The sequence below is a fragment of the Heptranchias perlo genome, chromosome 29 (assembly GCF_035084215.1).
Source record: "Heptranchias perlo isolate sHepPer1 chromosome 29, sHepPer1.hap1, whole genome shotgun sequence".
NCBI lineage: Eukaryota > Metazoa > Chordata > Chondrichthyes > Hexanchiformes > Hexanchidae > Heptranchias > Heptranchias perlo.
Genome location: NC_090353.1, coordinates 15,514,404 through 15,535,332, shown reverse-complemented (window position 1 = coordinate 15,535,332; position 20,929 = coordinate 15,514,404). Strand labels below are relative to the sequence as shown.

The 20,929-nt window shown below is 47.4% G+C and overlaps 1 protein-coding gene across 7 annotated transcripts in view; it reads right to left on the bottom strand.

The window, feature by feature from the left end:
• Nucleotides 1-4,340: 4,340 nt before the first annotated feature.
• Nucleotides 4,341-20,929, bottom strand: part of matk (megakaryocyte-associated tyrosine kinase) — a 72,088-nt gene continuing 55,499 nt past the window's right edge. For all 7 annotated transcript variants that reach the window (XM_067968144.1, XM_067968143.1, XM_067968147.1 and 4 more), the window contains 5 exons: nucleotides 16,883-16,967; nucleotides 15,795-15,868; nucleotides 10,342-10,537; nucleotides 9,111-9,197; nucleotides 4,341-6,078 (listed from right to left, as the gene is read on the bottom strand). In XM_067968144.1, the coding sequence (XP_067824245.1) occupies nucleotides 5,896-6,078; nucleotides 9,111-9,197; nucleotides 10,342-10,537; nucleotides 15,795-15,868; nucleotides 16,883-16,967 (625 nt within the window). In that variant the 3' untranslated portion in view covers nucleotides 4,341-5,895. The remainder of the gene's footprint in view (nucleotides 6,079-9,110; nucleotides 9,198-10,341; nucleotides 10,538-15,794; nucleotides 15,869-16,882; nucleotides 16,968-20,929) is intronic.

Here is a 20,929-nt window from a genome sequence, read left to right as displayed (position 1 = left end):
TCCCCCATAATCAAATATCCTGTCCAGATGTGGGCATTTGGGTAAGGTATGAGAAAGTAGCGTCTGTGCCCCTCAAACTGTTACCCAAGGAGAGTCAGCACCCAGGGAACTGTACCCCAGTGAGAGTCAGTGCCCATGGAATTGTAGCCCAGCGCATGTCAGCACAGTAGAACTGTACCCCAGCGAGAGTCAGCGTCTGTAGAACTGTATCCCAGCGAGAGTCAGCGTCTGTAGAACTGTATCCCAGCGAGAGTCAGCGTCTGTAGAACTGTATCCCAGCGAGAGTCAGCGTCTGTAGAACTGTACCCCAGCGAGAGTCAGCGTCTGTAGAACTGTACCCCAGCGAGAGTCAGCGTCTGTAGAACTGTACCCCAGCGAGAGTCAGCGTCTGTAGAACTGTACCCCAGCGAGAGTCAGCATCTGTAGAACTGTACCCCAGTGAGAGTCAGCGTCTGTAGAACTGTACCCCAGTGAAAGTCAGCATCTGTACACTATACCCCAGTGAGAGTCAGCACCTAGAGTCAGCGTCTGTAGAACTGTACCCCAGCGAGAGTCAGCGTCTGTAGAACTGTACCCCAGCGAGAGTCAGCGTCTGTAGAACTGTACCCCAGTGAAAGTCAGCATCTGTAGAACTGTACCCCAGTGAGAGTCAGAGTCTGTAGAACTGTATCCCAGCGAGAGTCAGCATCTGTAGAACTGTATCCCAGCGAGAGTCAGCGTCTGTAGAACTGTATCCCAGCGAGAGTCAGCGTCTGTAGAACTGTACCCCAGCGAGAGTCAGAGTCTGTAGAACTGTACCCCAGTGAGAGTCAGAGTCTGTAGAACTGTATCCCAGCGAGAGTCAGCATCTGTAGAACTGTATCCCAGCGAGAGTCAGCGTCTGTAGAACTGTACCCCAGCAAGTCAGCATCTGTACACTATACCCCAGTGAGAGTCAGCACCTAGAGTCAGTGTCTGTAGAACTGTACCCCAGTGAGAGTCAGCACCAGGGAAACTGTATGCCAGTAAGAGTCAGCATCTGTAGAACTGTACCCAAGCGAGAGTCAGCATCTGTAGAACTGTACCCCAGTGAGAGTCAGCACCAGGGAAACTGTATGCCAGTAAGAGTCAGCATCTGTAGAACTGTACCCGAGCGAGAGTCAGCATCTGTAGAACTGTACCCCAGTGAGAGTCAGCACCAGGGAAACTACCCCAGTGAGAGTCAGCGTCTGTAGAACTGTACCCCAGTAAGAGTCAGCGTCTGTTGAACTGTACCCTAGTGAGAGTCAGCGTCTGTTGAACTGTACCCTAGTGAGAGTCAGCGTCTGTTGAACTGTACCCCAGTAAGAGTCAGCGTCTGTTGAACTGTACCCCAGTGAGAGTCTGCGTCTGTAGGACTGTACCCCAGTGAGAGTCTGCGTCTGTAGAACTGTACCCCAGCGAGAGTCAGCGTCTGTAGAACTGTATCCCAGTGAGAGTCAGCATCTGTAGGACTGTACCCCAGTGAGAGTCAGTATCCATGAATCGTACAATAGAGTCAGTGCATCTTGTGTTGGATTGATGCCAGGCTGACTTGAATTTTTAATGTGCCATCCCCTCCAGTACAGGGTCTGCCAGTCTTGGTGAAGGCTCTGAGCCGAAACATTTATCTGGATTTTCACTTTCAGATGCTGGCTGTCGTGCTGGATATTTCTAGCACTTCTGTTTTTAAGCAACCTCACAGTTATTGAAGCTTCACTATGCCCTCTGCTATCACATCTTTAAACTGTTGACATGTATTGTAGGGATTTAGTGCAGTGCGATGTACTCTTACAGATTTACATGGGGCTGTGAGGCAGAAGTAATGTAATCTCAAAAGATTTCCTCTTCATTTTTCAACTATCAGGGATTATACCTTGTGAGAATCTTTGAAAACAGGCCAACAGGAGGATTCTTATCGTGAGGCCACAAGACAGCAAAACCTTGTTTATCACCATTTGTTTTCTCTCTCCTTGCCTGAAGTTGCTGAATGGTGATGTGTTGCAATATTGCAGCCTTCAGCAGCCTTCAATACCTCGTCCAAGTGGCCATTTTTCATGAGTGAGCCTGAGCAGTAAGTGCTGATGGGCTATTCAACTGAGGAGGGCAGCACAGTCAGTATCATTCCACATACATGCATTTTCCAGCAGGGGGGGACCGAAGAGTGTTAAGAAGTGGGCACCTAGCTGAGTTCCCCCCCCCCCCCCCCCAGCTCCTGTCTAGCCCAGGAGGCTCTTTATAAAACCCATCTCACTGCCATGGTCAGTGTAGACTGATGATTGAATCTCGGACCCTGCCAGTTTGTATGGTTCAGTTTCACTCTGCGTGTTGCGTTTGGGTTTTTTTTGCAACAGTTTCAATTAGTGTCGGGTTGGCAGAGGCCGTCAGTGCAGAGGCACAAGCGCTTGTGGGATTGGTGTCACACCCATGGTGGGATTGGGAGTCACACCCAATGTGGGACTGGGGGTCACACCCAACGTGAGACTGGGGGGTCACACCCAACGTGGGACTGGGGGGGTCACACCCAACATGGGACTGGGGGGTCACACCCAACGTGGGACTAGGGGGGTCACACCCAACGTGGGATCGGGGTCACACCCACTGTGGGATTGGGGGTCACACCCAACGTGGGATCGGGGTCACACCCACGGTGGGATTGGGGGTCACACCCAACGTGGGATCGGGGTCACACCCACGGTGGGATTGGGGGTCACACCCAACGTGGGATTGGGGGTCACACCCAACGTGGGATTGGGGGTCACACCCACGGTGGGATTGGGGGTCACACCCAACGTGGGATCGGGGGTCACACCCACGGTGTGACACAAACAGGATTAGTGACAGTGACATCAGTACCGAAGGTTCAACAAGAAATCAGTTGCAGGATGTTCCCTGGATTTGCCGCTTCTGGTGTGCATTATATAATCTGTTAATGAATTTAAGAGCTGGTAATTACAAACAGATGTAGCTATCCTAAAGCAAGTCAACATGGATCAGCTCCAGGCAATGCATTTTCTACCTCTGTCGTTCAATCAATCTTGAGAAGATGTACCAGTTGGGGACAGCCCGGTTCTGCCCCATTTCAATTCCAGCACTGCCCCTGGAACCAGCAACGATATAGAAACAAACTGGCTTTCCAAAGGGCTGCCTGAAGTAAATAAAATGGCTGCCACCTCCGGCAATGCCGGTTGCTGCCATCCGCCATCTTTTCTGGCCTAAGGCGAGGTGAGGCCCCGCCCCTGAGACCCTTGTGGTTCTGACAGTGCCAGGCTGTACGAAGGTCCCCTATCAGAGAAAATGCCAGGCATTTAAGATCCCAGACGGAAAGTTTGGACAGATGCACCGACACAATCTTGCACTTGCTTCAAAGCTACTGTGCTGAATTGGCCTTGTGGAGAAAATCAGGCAGCGGCAACAATTGGCCAAATTGCCTAACCCCCGAGAGGGCAGGTGCAAGGCATCTGTGGCGGAGAGCTGACTGGCTACAACTCCATTTATCGTAATGACATTCCAAGAGGTCTCACATTCGGGACTCCTTTAAAAACACAAGTTAAATTTAAAACTCATTACAATTTCTCGTCCCCCCACCCCCACCCCCACCCCTCTTCTTCTGCAGGTGCTGACTCATAGGTTCCATAGATGGCAGCTGCCCTCTGGTACCTCAGTCCTGTGAGAGCCTGGACAGTAGTCTTGACACTTTAACCATGGGGGTCATCACAGCCAGGACCAGTTAACAAGTGGACCTTCCCCACACGGAGAGAAATTGAATGACAGGCCCGATAGATGTATTTTAGTCGGGCCCCTGCACTCAATGTGTGGGAACTGGGAAAGCCCCACCTTCTAAAAGCTTCCCCTTTACCTTCTTTTGCTGGAGGGGTGGCAGCCCTGAGGCTGAGGCCCGATTTGATCTACATTCCACAGCCTTGAGTACAGGCCCCAGAGGCAGATGAAGCAGGCAGTTTGCTAAGGCGATGGGCAGGTAAACAGCTGGGGTTGCCACCTCTGGTTGGACGTATGCCTGGAGGTTTAATCACATGACCTCCCATCTCCAATCACCTCGCCCAGTCAAACCGCCTTTTTAAAATCTTTCGCCAATATTTTTAGAACTAATAAACGAAAATGAAAAATACACACAATTTTTTTTAAGGCCTCTGTGACTTTTCTTCCTGGCTTTTGCTTGCAGCAGTGTGCTAGAGATGAATCTTTAATTGCTGGAAACTCTAGGCCTATCGGGGAGGGTTGGCGACCCTATAAACAGCCCAAGGGGGCCATACCACGAGTACCACTGGGCTAGATACACAATAAGCTCCCTCTACAATATGCGCTAACCAAGTCCAAATATCTCAGTTAAAAAAAAGTCTTAATTTATTGTAAACACAGGGATGCACAATCACATCAACATTTAATAAGATATTGAGCAGGTTTGTGTGCAGCAGGCGTTTGTGTCCATTGAGGTACAAATCTGCCCCACTGATCAGTAGGAGCTACGAAGCGTAGAGACTTTGTAACAAGTAAATAAAGAACATAAAAAAAAGGACTTGCATTTCTATAGCGCCTTTCATGACCTCAGGACATCCCAATGCGCCTTACAGCCAATTTAAGAGCTTTTGAAGTGTAGTCACTGTTGTAATGTAGGAAAAACAAAGCATGGAATGAGAGAAGGCCATTCAGTCCATCAGTCCCTATGCGATGAGAACTGGCTGGTGGGGTGCTGATGGGGACGGGCTGGTGGGGTGCTGATGGGGACGGGCTGGTGGGGTGCTGATGGGGACGGGCTGGTGGGGTGCTGATGGGGACGGGCTGGTGGGGTGCTGATGGGGACGGGCTGGTGGGGTGCTGATGGGGACGGGCTGGTGGGGTGCTGATGGGGACGGGCTGGTGGGGTGCTGATGGGGACGGGCTGGTGGGGTGCTGATGGGGACGGGCTGGTGGGGTGCTGATGGGGACGGGCTGGTGGGGTGCTGATGGGGACGGGCTGGTGGGGTGCTGATGGGGACGGGCTGGTGGGGTGCTGATGGGGACGGGCTGGTGGGGTGCTGATGGGGACGGGCTGGTGGGGTGCTGATGGGGACGGGCTGGTGGGGTGCTGATGGGGACGGGCTGGTGGGGTGCTGATGGGGACGGGCTGGTGGGGTGCTGATGGGGACGGGCTGGTGGGGTGCTGATGGGGACGGGCTGGTGGGGTGCTGATGGGGACGGGCTGGTGGGGTGCTGATGGGGACGGGCTGGTGGGGTGCTGATGGGGACGGGCTGGTGGGGTGCTGATGGGGACGGGCTGGTGGGGTGCTGATGGGAACGGGCTGGTGGGGTGCTGATGGGAACGGGCTGGTGGGGTGCTGATGGGAACGGGCTGGTGGGGTGCTGATGGGAACAGGCTGGTGGGGTGCTGATGGGAACAGGCTGGTGGGGTGCTGATGGGGACGGGCTGGTGGGGTGCTGATGGGAACGGGCTGGTGGGGTGCTGATGGGAACGGGCTGGTGTGGTTGTGTCCCCTGTGTCTTTGGTGAAATTACTTCACCAGGAGTGAAAGCTGATGTTGATCTGACCCGGTATAAATCCCCTCCCCACGATTCCGCCAAACGGGCGCGTCAATGTCTAATCTCTTATGTGAGTTAACACAACCTACAGAGGCCAGCTCAGTTGGGCTGTGAAGGGACACTGAAAAGAAGGGGGTGAGTTAAATATGGACCATCAGACTGTGAATAGCAGAATCCAGCAGGAAACTGAGGGGGTCTTCCTTTCATCTCTTTATATATAATCAGTACTTCTTCACCCAATACTGCTTTTAACTTCAACCACAAGATCCTAGAAATGATCCACCTCAGAACGTTAGTTCAATAAGTGACTTTGAGGCTATTTGAACCTGATCCTGAGCTGCTTTTCAAACTGTCTTTGCTTCAAACATAATCAGATTTCCGTCCTTCTTTTTCCAGTTTGTCCTTGAGTTTTTTAAAGGTGGGACGTTTGCCGGGATCGTGCTCCCAGCACGATTTCATCATGTCGTACACCGAGGCGGGACACTTATCCGGAGATTCCATCCGATACCCCTTCTCCACTCTGTCAGCCATGTCTGTCAGTGACTGCAAGGAAACAGAAAGAGCGATAATTACTGGCAATTCAGGGGCAGCCTGGAACCCAGTTTTGTATCCACAAAACAGGCTTTAAAGTCAGGATCAGCACAGGAGTTCGACGCTGCCGCGGGATACAATGATCAGAAGTGAATTAAGAACATACAAATATTTTGGGGCAGGAAAAGGCCATTAGGCCCAAAAAGCCTGTCCCATTTTTGCAAAGCTGAATTAAGAATTCTTGGGGTCTGGGCACCAAAATCATTTGGGGCTTCTCCTCACAACCCCTCCCCCCCCCCACCTCCCCGATCCATTAAAACACAAATTGTGTAGCAAAATGCTTGAAGAAATAAACCTGTAGAAAGTTTACACACTGCAATAATAATAAAGCCAATCACATCGCAATATGCACTTAAATGAAACTGCTTAATTTTATCACACACACACACAAATCACCAGCTGACTGTAAATTCTGTAAGTTTAATACCCAGGCTCTATTATATCGCAGTAATGATCTACTATCAGCATCTAGTTCTAATTAAGGATACAAAATACCAAACCAGTGAACATTTCAATCGCAGCATTTTCTCAGTAAGAACGATCAAAGAAATATCTGCTACATGCACCATCTCCTGAAGATAATCGAATTTGCCTGCTATCAGATACTCATTTCAACTCCTTTAATTTAACAGGGAAAGATTTTTTGGAGGAAGGAGCCAACCAGAATGTCCTTAGTTATACATTAATGTACACATTAGGGCGGAAGGAGCCAATGAGAAATGCCCTCAATTTAAAGATTACAAGAAATAAATGTTCTGTGGCAGCAGTCAGGCGGGAAAGCCTCCTGAAAGCTCTGTCATTCCAGCGTGACCAGATCTGCGTAATGTGTTAAACTCTAGTTGTGACTCTGGAAGGAGCTGTTCCAATCTAGCAAGTAATTAAGTGTCACATGAGGATAAAGAGAGGGGGATAATGGAGGATTACGGGCAGGAAGTTTTATTTCCACGGCAACAGCGCTGCCAAGGGCATCTTGAGACAAGAGCAGGCGGTAAACGAGCCAGAAAAGGTCAAGCACGTTCAGAGCAGGTTTTTAACCCTTTAATGGCTCAGGGGTCATCAGCAACCAGTTATAATTTCGACACAGAGTACATGGCCTGAAATAGGGGTGGGAGGGAATGCTGTGTAAACTTCTTTTTTTTGGTTAAATGCTTTTTGTCTGCCTGACTCTTCTGGTAGAGATGAAAAGCGCAAATGATACAAATCTGAAATGAAAACAGAAAATGCTGCAAACGCACAGCAGGTCTGTCAGCATCTGAAAGAGAAAAGCGAGGTCAAAGTTTTGTGTGGAGACCCTTCATCAAAGGGGTACACTCGAAACATCAACTCCCCTTCGATCATTGCAGTGTCCAGTATATTTTTGGTAGGGGCGGAGTTCAGGAAGGAATGCACTCCTGTAAAAAAAGCAATAGTGAAATCTAATGTCACCCCCTCTTGTATAAGACAGTTCGGCTATATAAAGAGGTTTACAGTTTCATTGCACACAGAGTAAATCTCCCCCAAAATATACTTCTGGAGAAAGAGGGGATTTAACGGGTATCCTGAGAATTTCTAAAATGTAAACTGACACTTTAAGCCCCGATTTTAACCTGACCCACTTGGCAGGAACTGGGCGAGTTTGTGTCGAATACCCCGTTTAAACCCTGCCCGATTTTATGCTCCATTGAAGTCAATGCAGTGTAAAACCGGGTATTTGACTTGAACTGGCCTTGTTCCTGCCAGGCGGTTAGGTTAAATTCGGGGCTTCCAACCTGGGGTTTTTTGAATATTGGCCCATTTTTCCAATTTGCTCCCGTGCCTCGTGATGAGAAGCCATTTGTTATTTAAACTTTAATTGAATTTTCACCAGCTGCTAAACAAGCCCCAAACCTCATGTCTCATCTTACCTCCTGCCCCTTCCCGTCCCACCCCCTGCCCTGCTCCGTCCTATCCATGCCTGCCCTGCTCCTACACCAGCCCCTCCCCTTATTCCACTCCCACATGCCCTGCCCCTGTACCACCCCTGCTTGCCCCACCCCTTTCCAACCCAGCCCTGCCCTGGTTCTGGACTTGGCAGAAGTTGGAGACCCTCATGTGACTACAGGACCTAGTCTGACCACTCAAAAATAATCATTGTGCCAATGGATTTCCTTAATAAGGAGGGATAGTCTGGGTGTTTGTTTTTGATCAAAGTACCCTCAGGTTGTTTGCAGTGTTGTTGATGGGTTGGGCCCTGTGTTTCTCAGAGCAGTTTCATCGATTAAAATGACGGCCATGACTTTGGAACCGTTGGAAGCCAAACTGGAGTCACGTGACCCGGGGCCCTCTACAGTGAGAGTATTAGACACTGAAAATCTCTGCCATTTAAAAGAAAATGGGTTTTCACTGGTATGTAAAGATTCTAGAATGGGATTCGAGAATGAGGTTTTGCTGTCAGATTTACTCGTGGGTGTAAACGACCTAATCTGCGCTGAGTTGCTGATCTCAGTCCACAAGTGCTCCTGGATTATGGAGCCGTGGGGGTGGGATGGATAAAATTAGCCGGGATTCCCATTCCTGCTCAATATCTAGGGCATCTGGTGAGGCGTGGCTGTGATGCCCACCACAGTTGACTAGCCAGCCACCTCACTACTACTCACTGTCTAGGCCCACACATGAAGAATTCCACTTGGGCAGGAATCTGTTATGACGAAGGGTCTCTACCTGAATCACTGGCCCAGTCTTTCTCTTTCGCAGTCATCTGCTGATGGGCTGGCTGTGGATTTTTTTTTGATTTATGATTGGACTTTGTACAGATTTGATTTTTGAATTAACGAAAATTCTGTTTAGTGCTGCCTAATTCTAGGCAAGAAGTAGAGAGGGATATACAGTAACTAGCGGAAAACTCAGAGCCCACTGTTTGTCCTATCACGGACGGCCTGTCGATGACTTGACGGTGGTTTTGATACTATGACCTGTGCAACACTTAATGAAATCTGAGCAGTGATTGGCAGGTCAGAACCACTCACCAGCTTAGGATAGGGAGCCCGGCCGTATGAAAACAGCTCCCACAGGAGAATTCCATAACTCCAGACATCCGATTTGGTGGAGAATTTCTGTTGGAAGGAATCAGGAAACTTGTTAGACACTCCCCCTCCCATGACAATTACGAGTGTAATAATCTTAACTCTTTGCAGAAAATAAACCAGTTGGTCCTCCATTCTTTCTCTCCCTCTCTCTCCCTCAATGAGTTGGCGACAGGCTGCCATTTAAGTAGCAGGGCCTGCGGGGTTTAAGTGGCCAATTCAATCAGAGGAAGAGATTGAGTTACCAAGGTCCCTGGCAGCTGTCGGACCAATTGCTCTGTGTCGGCCCAAGCCAATCCCATCCACACACAATAGTTAAGTGGAGTGCATTTCGGAAAGAATAGGAGAGGTACAGAGGAAGAGTTAGAATACCTCGTGTTTGACTGTAATTTAGAGGAAATCCTAGACTAAGGCAGCTGAAAGGATTCTGGCAGGTTTGAAGAGATTGAGGTATAATGATTGTAAATTGAAGTGTCAGTATTGTGCCCCCCAGCTGCTGTGCTACAGGAGGAATTTTCTCGGTGACTATTGCCAAGGTTTTTTTTAGCCTCTAAACAAGTTTATCCACTTAGGAGTAAGGTGCAGCTCGGTGATGTGTACGAGACTGGAATGGGGTGCCTAACAATTTTCTTTGCCTCTCTCCTGAAGGCACTGAAATGCACTGGGGTGTGGTTCCATGGGCACTGCCTGCCCTGCTGTATCTCACCCAGGAGTCCTGGAGAGTGTGCGCGTGATTGTGTTTGTGCGCGTGCATGGGGATGTGTGTGTGTGTGTGTGTGTGCGCGTGGGTGTATGCGTGTATATGCATGTGCGTGTGTATGTATGTGTGTGTATATGTGCACATGTGTGTGTGCATATGTATGTACGTGTGTATGGATGTCAGGTGAGAACAGGATGGGGCTTGGCAGTAATGCTCCCTTATGGCCCAATATTCTGCCAACACTCAGATGTGAAGGATGGTTAGTGGGGTAAGGTACCAGAGGGTGGTCAATGCCCAGGAGAGGGGACATAAGTGGACGGGAAAAAATGTCCAAAATAGAAGCTACTCCTTTACTGACAAGATCATGGCTGATTATCACAAAGTCTTCCTATAACCATGTGTAACGGGGAAGCCCCATGAAGCCCACAGTTCAATCTGCATCCTTCAAATAAGAACTGGCTCTCCTGCCCTTACATGCTGTCTCAGTGCCTCTGGTGCTGTCCACTTCACTGGCAGCTTTGCTCGGTCCTGAGTGCTGGATGCCCCTTTGGCCAGTCCGAAGTCGCTCACTTTGGCGATATTTTCATCCGAAATCAGAATGTTCCGGGCTGCCAAGTCTCGGTGAACAAGCTTTTTCGATTCCAGATACTCCATCCCCTCGCAGACATCACTGGAAACAGGGAGGACGGGGAGAGTCACAAAAAAAGAAAACACACATTTCAATTACTGAAGGCAGCTTCCAGCGAGGCGAGAGGAGAAGCAGAACTGGGGCTTGTGAGGCTGTACAAGAGGGTTAGAGGCCAATCTGTGACACTACCTGATAGTTCTGTTGGTTAAAAGGACCGTTTGGTGCGGTTCTGAACTATACAAACCAGGAGGTCCAGGTTGGATTCCTGGTCTGTGCTGATTTGGTTGACTACAGCCAGAGCTGAGTCAGGGGTGCTACAATTGGCCTCAGTGCCCATGAGTTAAGGAAGGAGGCGGAGGGGGGGATATCAATCAGGTCTCTTGTTCCTAGACTGCTATCCATTAACTCCTGCTGGAACGGGTGCGTATATGAATGATGAGGTGTGGGAGGCAGGAAAGAGACAGGATCAGCACAGGCTGTGATCACCCCGTGGTTAAATAACCTGCTGACTGTCTGGGCTCCCACATGATGAATGGATACTTGGTGAGTTACGGAAGGAGGGAGGCAGAGCCCCATTGACCCTTTCTCGAGTGATGTTCTCTGCCTTCTAGAGAGGGGACGAGGAGGAAATTGAGGGAGGGGTTCATAAGAAAATTACAATTTGTCACTGCGCCGTGCCACCAGAGCCAGCTGAGTAAACGGCCACCTCCGTGGGCTGACCCTTGACCTCCGTAGGCTGTCCTTCGACCTCTGTAGGCTGACCCTCGACCTCTGCGAGCTGACCCTCAGCCTCCCCTTACAGGCCTACTCTGGGGAAATGTGAAGCAGACTAAGATGGGTTTGGAGTGCATGTGCGTCAATGCACGGAGCGTGGTAAATAAGGTTGGTGAGCTGCAGGCACAAATTTCCACATGGGACTATGGTATAATAAGAACATAAGAACATAAGAAATAGGAGCAGGAGTAGGCCAATCGGCCCCTCGAGCCTGCTCCGCCATTCAATAAGATCATGGCTGATCTGATCCTAACCTCAAATCTAAATTCATGTCCAATTTCCTGCCCGCTCCCCGTAACTCCTAATTCCCTTTACTTCTAGGAAACTGTCTATTTCTGTTTTAAATTTATTTAATGATGTAGCTTCCACAGCTTCCTGGGGCAGCAAATTCCACAGACCTACTACCCTCTGAGTGAAGAAGTTTCTCCTCATCTCAGTTTTGAAAGAGCAGAGACCTAGCTCAAAGAAGGGGAGGATTGGGCACTTAATATTCCCGGCTACAAGGTATTCAGGAAAGATAGGAAGGAAAGAAAGGTGGGTGGCAGTGGCAGGGTGGCAGTATTGATCAAAGAAACTATTAAAGCAGTAGAAAGGCATGATGCAATTGAAGAGTCAAAGACAGAATCTATTTGGTTAGAATTAAGGAACAATAGAGGAGCTGTTACGCTACTGGGTGTATACTATAGGCCACCAAATAGTGGGAAGGAAATAGAGGAGCAAATTTGCAGACAAATTACAGAAAGATGCAAGAACATTAGAGTAGTGATAATGGGGGACAGTATAGACTGGGACAGTAGCAGTGTAAAGGGCAAAGAGGGGGAGGAATTCCTGAAATGTGTATAATAGAACTTTCTTGGACAGTGTGTTTCCAGCCCAACGAGGAAGGAAGCAGTGCTGGATCGAGTTCTGGGAAATGAAGTGGGGCAAGTATGTTTCAGTGGGGGAGCATTTGGGGAACGGTGATCATACTATCATTAGGTTTAGAATAGTTATGGAAAAGGACAAGGAACAATCAAATTTGAAAGTGCTTAACTGGAGGAGGGCAAATTTCAGTGAGTTAAAAAGGGATCTTGCTCAAATGGATTGGAATCAAAGCTTGGTAGACAAAACAGTAATCGAACAATGGGAGGCCTTCAAGGAGGAGATGGTTCGGGTACAGAGTAGACACATTCCCATGAGGGGGAAAAGAAAGGCATCCAAAATTAGAGCTCTCTGGATGACTAAAATATAGAGATTAAATTGAAACAGAGAAAGGAGCCTTATGACAAATGTCAAGTTCATAATTCAGTAGAGAACCAAGCTGAATACAAAAAGTACAGAGGAGAACTGAAAAAGGAAATAAGAGCAAAGGGAGTGTATGAGAATAGATTAGCGGGTAACAAAAAGGGAACCCAAAAGTCTTTTTATAAAAATATAAATAGTAAAACAGTAGTCAAAGGAAGGGTGGGACCAATTAGAGACCAAAAAGAAGATCTTCTTGTGGAGGCAGAGCTTGTGGCCGAGTTACTAAATAAGTACTTTGCATCTGTCTTCCCTAAAGAAGAGGATTTGCTAATGTCACAGCAAAAAATCCTCCATTTTCGAGGATTTCATTTCCACATCGTTCACCTGAGGAAGGAGGTAGCCTCCGAAAGCTTGTGAATTTAAAATAAAATTGCTGGACTATAACTTGGTGTTGTAAAATTGTTTACAATTGTCAACCCCAGTCCATCACCGGCATCTCCACATCACAGCAAAGAAGAAGGAAGAAGAGAAATTGGATAGGATAAAAATAGATAAAGTGGATGTACTTAAAAGATTGGCAGCGCTCATCCCATCTCAGTCCGGATGTGATCCATCCTGGGTTGCTGAGGGAAGTAAGGGTGGAAATTGCGGAGGCTCTGGCCACAATCTTCCAATCCTCCTTAGATATGGGAGCAGTGCCGGAGGACTGGAGGATTACAAATGTTACACCCCTGTTCAAAAAAGGGGCAAGCGATAAACCCGGCAACTACAGGCCAGTCAGCCTAATGTTGGTGGTGGGGAAACTTTGGAGACAATAATCTGGGACAAAATTAGTTGGCACTTGGAAAAATATGGGTTAATAAATGCTCTTTTTGATATATATTAATGACCTGGACTAGGGTATACAGGGTATAATTTCAAAGTTTGCAGATGACACGAAACTCGGAAATGTAGTAAACAGTGAGGAGGATAGTAACAGACTTCAGGAGGACATGAACAGACTGGTGAAATGGGCAGACACATGGAAGATGAAATTTAATGCAGAGAAGTGTGAAATGGTTCATTTTGGTAGGATGAATGAGGAGAGGCAATATAAACTAAATTGTACAATTTTAAAGGGAATGTAGAACTGTGAGACCTGTGGGTGTATGTGCACACACCTTTGAAGGTAGTAGGACAAGTTGAGAAGGCTGCTAAAAAGGCATATGGGACCCTTGGCTTTATAAATAGAGGCACAGAGTACAAAAGCAAGGAAGTTATGCTAAACCTTTGTACAACACTGGTTTGGCCCCAGCTGGAGTATTCTGGCCAATTCTGGGCACCACACTTTAGGAAGGATGTCAAGGCCTTAGAGAGGGTGCAGAAGAGATTTACTAGAATGGTGCCAGAGATGAGGGACTTCAGTTATATGGAGAAGCTGAGGTTGTTCTCCTTAGAACAGAGAAGGTTAAGGGGAGATTTGATAGAGGTGTTCAAAATCATGAACGGTTTTGACAGAGTAAATAAGGAGAAACTGTTTCTGTGGCAGAAGGGTCAGTAACCAGAGGACACAGATTTAAGGTGATCGGAAAAAGAACCAGAGGCAACATGAGGAAAAAAATGTATGCATCGAGTTGTTATGATCTGGAATACACTGCCTGAAAGGGTGGTGAAAGCAGATTCAATAATAACTTTCAAAGGGGAATTGGATAAATACTTGAGGGGGAAAATTTTGCAGGCCCAGGAGGAAAGAGCAGGGGAGTGGGACTAATTGGATAGTTTCTTCAAAGAAACTGCACAGTCATGATGGGCCGAATGGCCTCCTGTATCATTCTATGATTCTATGCTGCCTGACTTCTCTGTTTCTCTTTGGGACTGGTGCTGTGGGATAGACCCTGCGATATAAACTGCACATGCATTAGGGGAAGAATGGGTTTTTAGAAACACACTAGAGAAGGCTGGCGAGCATTGGAGTCCGTATCACACCTTTCACTAAATTGTAACTTTACTCTTCAAATACCAAGTCCTAATTCCCAAAGTGGATTGCAATAAAGCAATCATTAATCGGTCATTAGTGATAATTAGCTGGAATAAGCAGACGGCAGTGTTAACCAAATAACATTTGACAACTGCCTGACTTGCAGATTGCAGTCCATTCACCTCACTATTTAGACAAATTAAGAGTCACTAATCCCTAGTTGAGTAGGTAAAGGACCTTCTCCCTGTAGACAAGGAGCTACCTGGATTGAGCATCCCCAGAGGGCTAGGATCATTTGAGGCCAGTACAATGGTTCCTTTTGTCAATACAGTGCAGGTGTCAGCAGTGGCTTAGTTCGTAGAACTCATGCCTCTGAGTCAGAAGGCTGTAGGTTCAAGTCCTACTCCAGGGACTTGAGCACAAAATCTAGGGTGATACTTCAATGCAGTACTGAGGGAGTGCTGCACTGTTGGAGGTGCCATCTTTCGGATGAAATATTAAACCAAGGTTCCGTCTGCCCTCTCAGGTAGGTGTAATAGATTCGCATAGCACTATTCAAAGAAGGTACAGTTCTGCAAGCACCCAACACCTACCGGTCCCTTGCCCAAACCCCACGGAGCAGGAACAGAGGCAGGTCTAAGGCCCACTCCATGTGCTATTGATAAGAGTCTGGCAAGTGGGAGGCAGCAAGCACTAAACTTGGGAATTGGGCAAAATGGTGAAACTCCTGCATGTGGTGTTCTGGCCAATATTTATCCCTCAACCAACATCACTAAATACAGATTATCTGATCATTTATCTTATTGCTGTTTGTGGGTCCTTGCTGTGTGCAAATTGGCTGCTGCATTTGCTACTTTACAACAGTCACTATACCTCAAAAGTGCTTAATTGGTTGTAAAGTGCTTTGGGACGTCCTGAAAGGCACTAAATAAATGCAAGTCTTTTTTCTTTTTAGTGATTCTTCACTGAACTCTTTCCATGGCTCCAATATCCTTGCTATAACGGAAGGCTCCGATCTGTACACACTATCTCCAACTGTCGCCCAACCAATATCTTATGCAAATTCTGTGCATTTGTATTAACAGCCCACATGCAGGAGTTTCACCATTTTGCCCAATTCCCAAGTTTAGTGCTTGCTGCCTCCCACTTGCCAGACTCTTATCAATAGCACATGGAGTGGGCCTTGGACCTGCCTCTGTTCCTGCTCCGTGGGGTTTGGGCGAGGGACCTGTGGGTGGTGGGTGCTCGCGGAACTGGACCTGGCACGAACCATTCCCCTCTGCAGAGGAAGAGAGAACAGTGGGTGAGCAGGGAAAGTGTAACAGAAAAGTATTTGGAACTCACAGCCCGAACTGGATCAGCTGCTTCAATGTGACGACCGATCTTCCTCTCGTTCTCAAATAGTTGACGAGGTTACCCTTGAAAGGACAGAGAACAGGACGTTTACAGATGCTGAAGCAGAATATTTTTTAAAAGGTTAGAGACTAGTAAATGTTGGTATTCAGAGGGGTTTGGGTGTCCCTGTACACGAATCACAGTAAGTTAATATGCAGGTACAACAAGCAATTAGGAAAGCAAATGGTATGTTGCCCTTTATTACAAGGGGATTGGAGTAAAAGAGTAAGGAAGTCTTGCTGCAATTATACAGGGCTTTGTTGAGACCACACCTGGAGTACTGTGTACAGTTTTGGTCTCTTTACCTAAGGAAGGATATACTTGCCTTAGAAGGGGTGCAACGAAGGTTCACTAGATTAATTCATGGGATGAGAGGGTTGTCATATGAGGAGAGATTGAGTAGAATGGGCCTTTACTCTCTGGAGTTTAAAAGAATGAGAGGTGATCTCATTGAAATGTATAAAATTCTTAGAGGGCTTGACAGGGTAGATGCTGAGAGGCTGTTTCCCCTGGCAGGAGAGTCCAGAACTAGGGGTCATAGTCTCAGGATAAGGGGTTGGCCATTTAGGACTGAGATGAGGAAAAATTTATTTACTCAGAGGGTTGTCAACCTTTGGAATTCTCTACCCCAGAGGGCTGTGAATGCTCAGTCGTTGAGTATATTCAAGACTGAGATCGATGGATATTTGGACACTAAGGGAATCAAAGGATATGGGGATAGGGCGGGAAATGGAGTTGAGGTAAAAGATCAGCCATGATCTTATTGAATGGCGGAGCAGGATCGAGGGGCCAAATGGCCTACTCCTGCTCGAGGCTACCACTGCAATAATAAATCCATTCCTGATGTTTCAGTAGATATATTACTGTAATAGTTTCTGTGTCAGTGTGTGACGAAAGCATGGTAAAAGGCTGCAATGTTACAATGAGTTGAATACATGGCCCAGTATCTATGTCATAAATCTATTGGCTGATGGGGGACCTTGGGGGTGATGGATAGAGAAATGCAGAGAAAGTGAGGGTTTAAAACAGCGTCGTACCTTGCCCATGAACTCAGTCACGATATAGAGTCCATTGTCCACTATAACTCCCAACAATTTCACAAGGTTACTGTGCTGCAGTTTCCTGTTTAAAAAAAAGGAGTGAAATTAGAGAGTAAAATTCATCTGTTCTTTGGCAGTTTTTTTTTAACCCACCAGTTTACTCTCCTCCTCCTCCTCCTCCCCCCCTCCCCAGCCGGCTTTTGCTGGAGTTTTGCTGCGTGGGCACCAGGCTCTCTCCAGTGCCTCACCCAGGTGCCCATTCTCCCTGTCTGAGCTGAAACAGAGTCTGCAGGAGGTTTGATTGTGTTGGGTCACCATAGCTGAGCCTGGTCCTGTCCTGACCCGACTGTTGGACTGGATAATGATTAGATGAGGAGACCGCGACTGATTTTTTCCCCTCCCTCTCTCCATCGCCGCGACTCTGAGTATTTAATAAAACGATCTCTCATTTCACGTGTGTGGTGGGGAGGGGGGAGCAGGGGGGGGGCGCCACACAGAAGCAGAACCTCCAACTGGCCAGGCATGAAGAGGCATTAATGGTAACCATGACGAGTGTACCCTTGGCATCCTAACTAAAACAGCAAGTGCAGAGGCAAGACGACAGGATCTAGCACCTGAAAGGGGAAAGTAAAGCATTGAAAATATGAGGAAGAGGAAAATTGTTTTGCTCTAATTTTCCCCATGCACGTGCTTTTAAATTTGGACCTCACGAACATTTTTGTCTTGTGTAAGCTTTCCACAGCCTGGAAGTGGGTAGCACACACACACACAGAAAGGCTGAATATACACACCCACCCAGTGGGGTACTGAGCCATTCCGACTAGGAACGTGCGATCCCTAGTCTATGCTGAGTTAGCTGATCTTTGGAGGGCAGCATTTAGGGCACTACAGTTGGTCTCAGTGGTGTGTCAGGGTGGAGGAAGGAAATCAGCCACGGTTCCCGCTCCTGATCATTATTCAGTGACTCCTGTTGGAAAGTCCACTTGTGTGTGCGTAGCAGGTGATGCGACAGAAGAATTGCAATATTGCATTTGTGGTTTCCTTACTGTGTTTCTTAGTTTAAAATAGTTTTTTTAAAAATGCCACACATCTATTTAAAACCCAGCATGTTGGTTTTGAGATCAGAGGCTCTGAAGTTCTTGGGGCTTGGGAGGATAGTTTTGCACTGCACTGGCAGTGTGGGGGGCCAGACCCAGACCCACCGGGGTTCCGTCCCTGTCAGAAATCTCGTCGCTCTGGAAACGAATGCATAATACTCCCGCCACACATGGACGGTGTACTGTAATGGCATGTAAATGAGGAAAGTACATCATATGACCTTAGCAACACTGGGCGCCTCCTCCCGCCCACTGCCATGGTGTGAGGCCTAATAGAACTGCTATGTGCTATCAAGTAGCAATAAAAGGGTTCATTGTCCACCTGGGGCACACTATCCCAAATTACCACGTGCACAAAGTCACGTTTCGCTGATTAGGAAGCAGCAGCTCGCATGTGGAGGTGGACATGTTGCTTTGGGCATCAGACAAAGACATCTGGGAGTGGGCTTGAGTTGTAATAATTGTGCGAGGGCAGGGCCGGGCTTGATTGTGATACTCCCAGAATAGTCTGGGAACACTCACTGTCTAGGCTCACACAGGTAGAATGGCCCCTTGGGCAAGATATCCAGAAAACTGAGCCCCAGCATGAGCCAAGTTTGAACTGGTACCGTTCTGGTCAGTCTGTTTCAGTTCCAGACTGGGCAGTGTGTTCACTCACTGAGCTACTGAGGGAGGCAGAGCAACCTCTGTCTAGTGAGTACATAACGATGGGCTATTAGTGCTGACAAGTGTGGGAAATTGGATAAATACAAAGACTATTGGCCCACCTAGTGGCCACATTACAAAACTGCAAACCACACAGTGACTTCCCAAGTACAGTGCTTTACAAATGAACTTCACAAAAAAGCAGCGCAGATTTGATCATTTTTTCATTTAATCTTTTAATTTCAAAAAATTCTTCAAACTTGAGAACACTTCCACACTATTAAATTACTGCCAGTTTGGCTCATTTAGCAGCTCTCTTGTCACTCAGTCAGAAGGTTGTGGGTTCAAGTCCCACACCGAGAGTTGAGCACCATAATCTAGGCTGACACTTCAGTTTAGTACTGAAGGAGTGATGCAGTGACAGAGGTGCCGTCTTTTGGGTGAGCTGTTAAACTGAGGCGCCATCTGGCTGTTCTGCTAGTTCAGCTGGATGTTAAAAATCCCATCGCACTATTTGAAGACTAGGGAGTTCTACCAGTGTTCTGGCCAACATTCCTCCTTCAATCAGTACCTCCTAAAACATATTATTAGCTGGTCATTCATCTCACTGCAGTTTGTGGGGTCTTGCTGTGTGCAAAATAATTCCTGCATTATCCTACACAATTTAATCTCCTTCCACAGCCCATGTACAATCTACCCTATCATAGACTGTACCCTATCCATTTATTCTCCTGCATAAAAGTTCTGTATAAAAACTCCCTGATCCCCAAATTAATCTCCATTATTCAACTCTGGCCTCCTCCCACCAAAACGGGATAGGACCAGTCCCATTCCCTTACTGAAACATTAACACTTAAATACTAAAATAAACTATACAGAATTACATAGAATGTACAGCACAGAAACAGGCCATTCGGCCCAACAGGTCCATGCCGGTGTTTATGCTCCACACGAGCCTCCTCCCTCCCTACTTCATCTAATCTTATAGCATTTCCTTTTATTCCTTTCTCCCTCATGTGTTTATCTAGCTTCCCTTTAAATGCATCTATGCTATTCACCTCAACTACTCCTTGTGGTAGCGAGTTCCACATTCTGGGTAAAGAGAGTGGGTAAAGAAACTACCCTTAAAAAATATATATAAAACAGAGCAGTACCTGCAGAACCAGACTCACCCTCGCTCAACTAGATCTGCCTCCACTCAACTGGACCCACTCTACATGCAGTCTGATCCATCCTACATTCAATCCAACGCACTCTATATTCAACTAGACCCACTCTGCAGTCAACCAGACTTATGTTCACTGAACTGGACCCACATTCACTGAAGCAAACCCATGCCTGCTCAACCAGCCCCACGCCCACTCGACTTGACCCATGCCCACTCAACTAGACTTCACATACACTCAACATCTAACCAGATTCGACTCGCTCAACCAGTACTCAATATGTTAAAAATATCACCATCAGTATTTGAAAAAACATGTTATTTTTTGAGTCAGCTGGCATGGCATGAATGTTATTCTTGGTAAGGCGTGGGTACTAGTGTACCCATCTGCAGGAATTCCTTTCACAGACTCACTGGAGTAGGGTGGAGGATCTTTCTCCATTAACCTTTAGGAAACTGCACTGTACATAGTTTCTCTTTAACAACAACAACTTGGATTTATATAGCACCTTTAACGTAGTAAAACGTCCCCAGGCGCTTTACAGGAGTGTTATCAAACAAAATTTGACACCTTGCCACATAAGGAGGTATTAGGACAGCTGACCAAAAGCTTGGTCAAAAAGGTAGGTTTTAAGGAGGGTCTTAAAGGAGGAGAGAGAGGTAGAGAGGCAGAGAGGTTTAGGGAAGGAATTTCAGAGCTTAGGGCCTAGGCAGTTGAAGGTACGGCTGCCAGTGGTGGAGCGATGAAAATTGGGGATGCGCAAGAGGCCAGAATTGGAGGAGTACAGAGATTTTGGAGGGTTTAGGGCTGGAGGAGGTTACAGAGATAGGGAGAGGCGAGGCCATGGAGGGATTTGAAAACAAGGATGAGAATTTTAAAATCGGGGTGTTGCCGGACCAGGAGCCAATGTAGGTCAGTGAGCACAGTGGGTGATGGGTGAACGGGACTTGGTTCGAGTTAGGATACGGGCAGCAGAGATTTGGAAGGGCTCAAGTTTACGGAGGGGTGCAAGGCAGGAGGCTGGTCAGGAGAGCATTGGAATAGTCCAGTCTGGAGGATTAACGTGTAATTTAGTGTTAAAATATAATATTACTGGAAAAAACTAAAATGTCTCGTGGTGGCTCAGTTGTTGCATC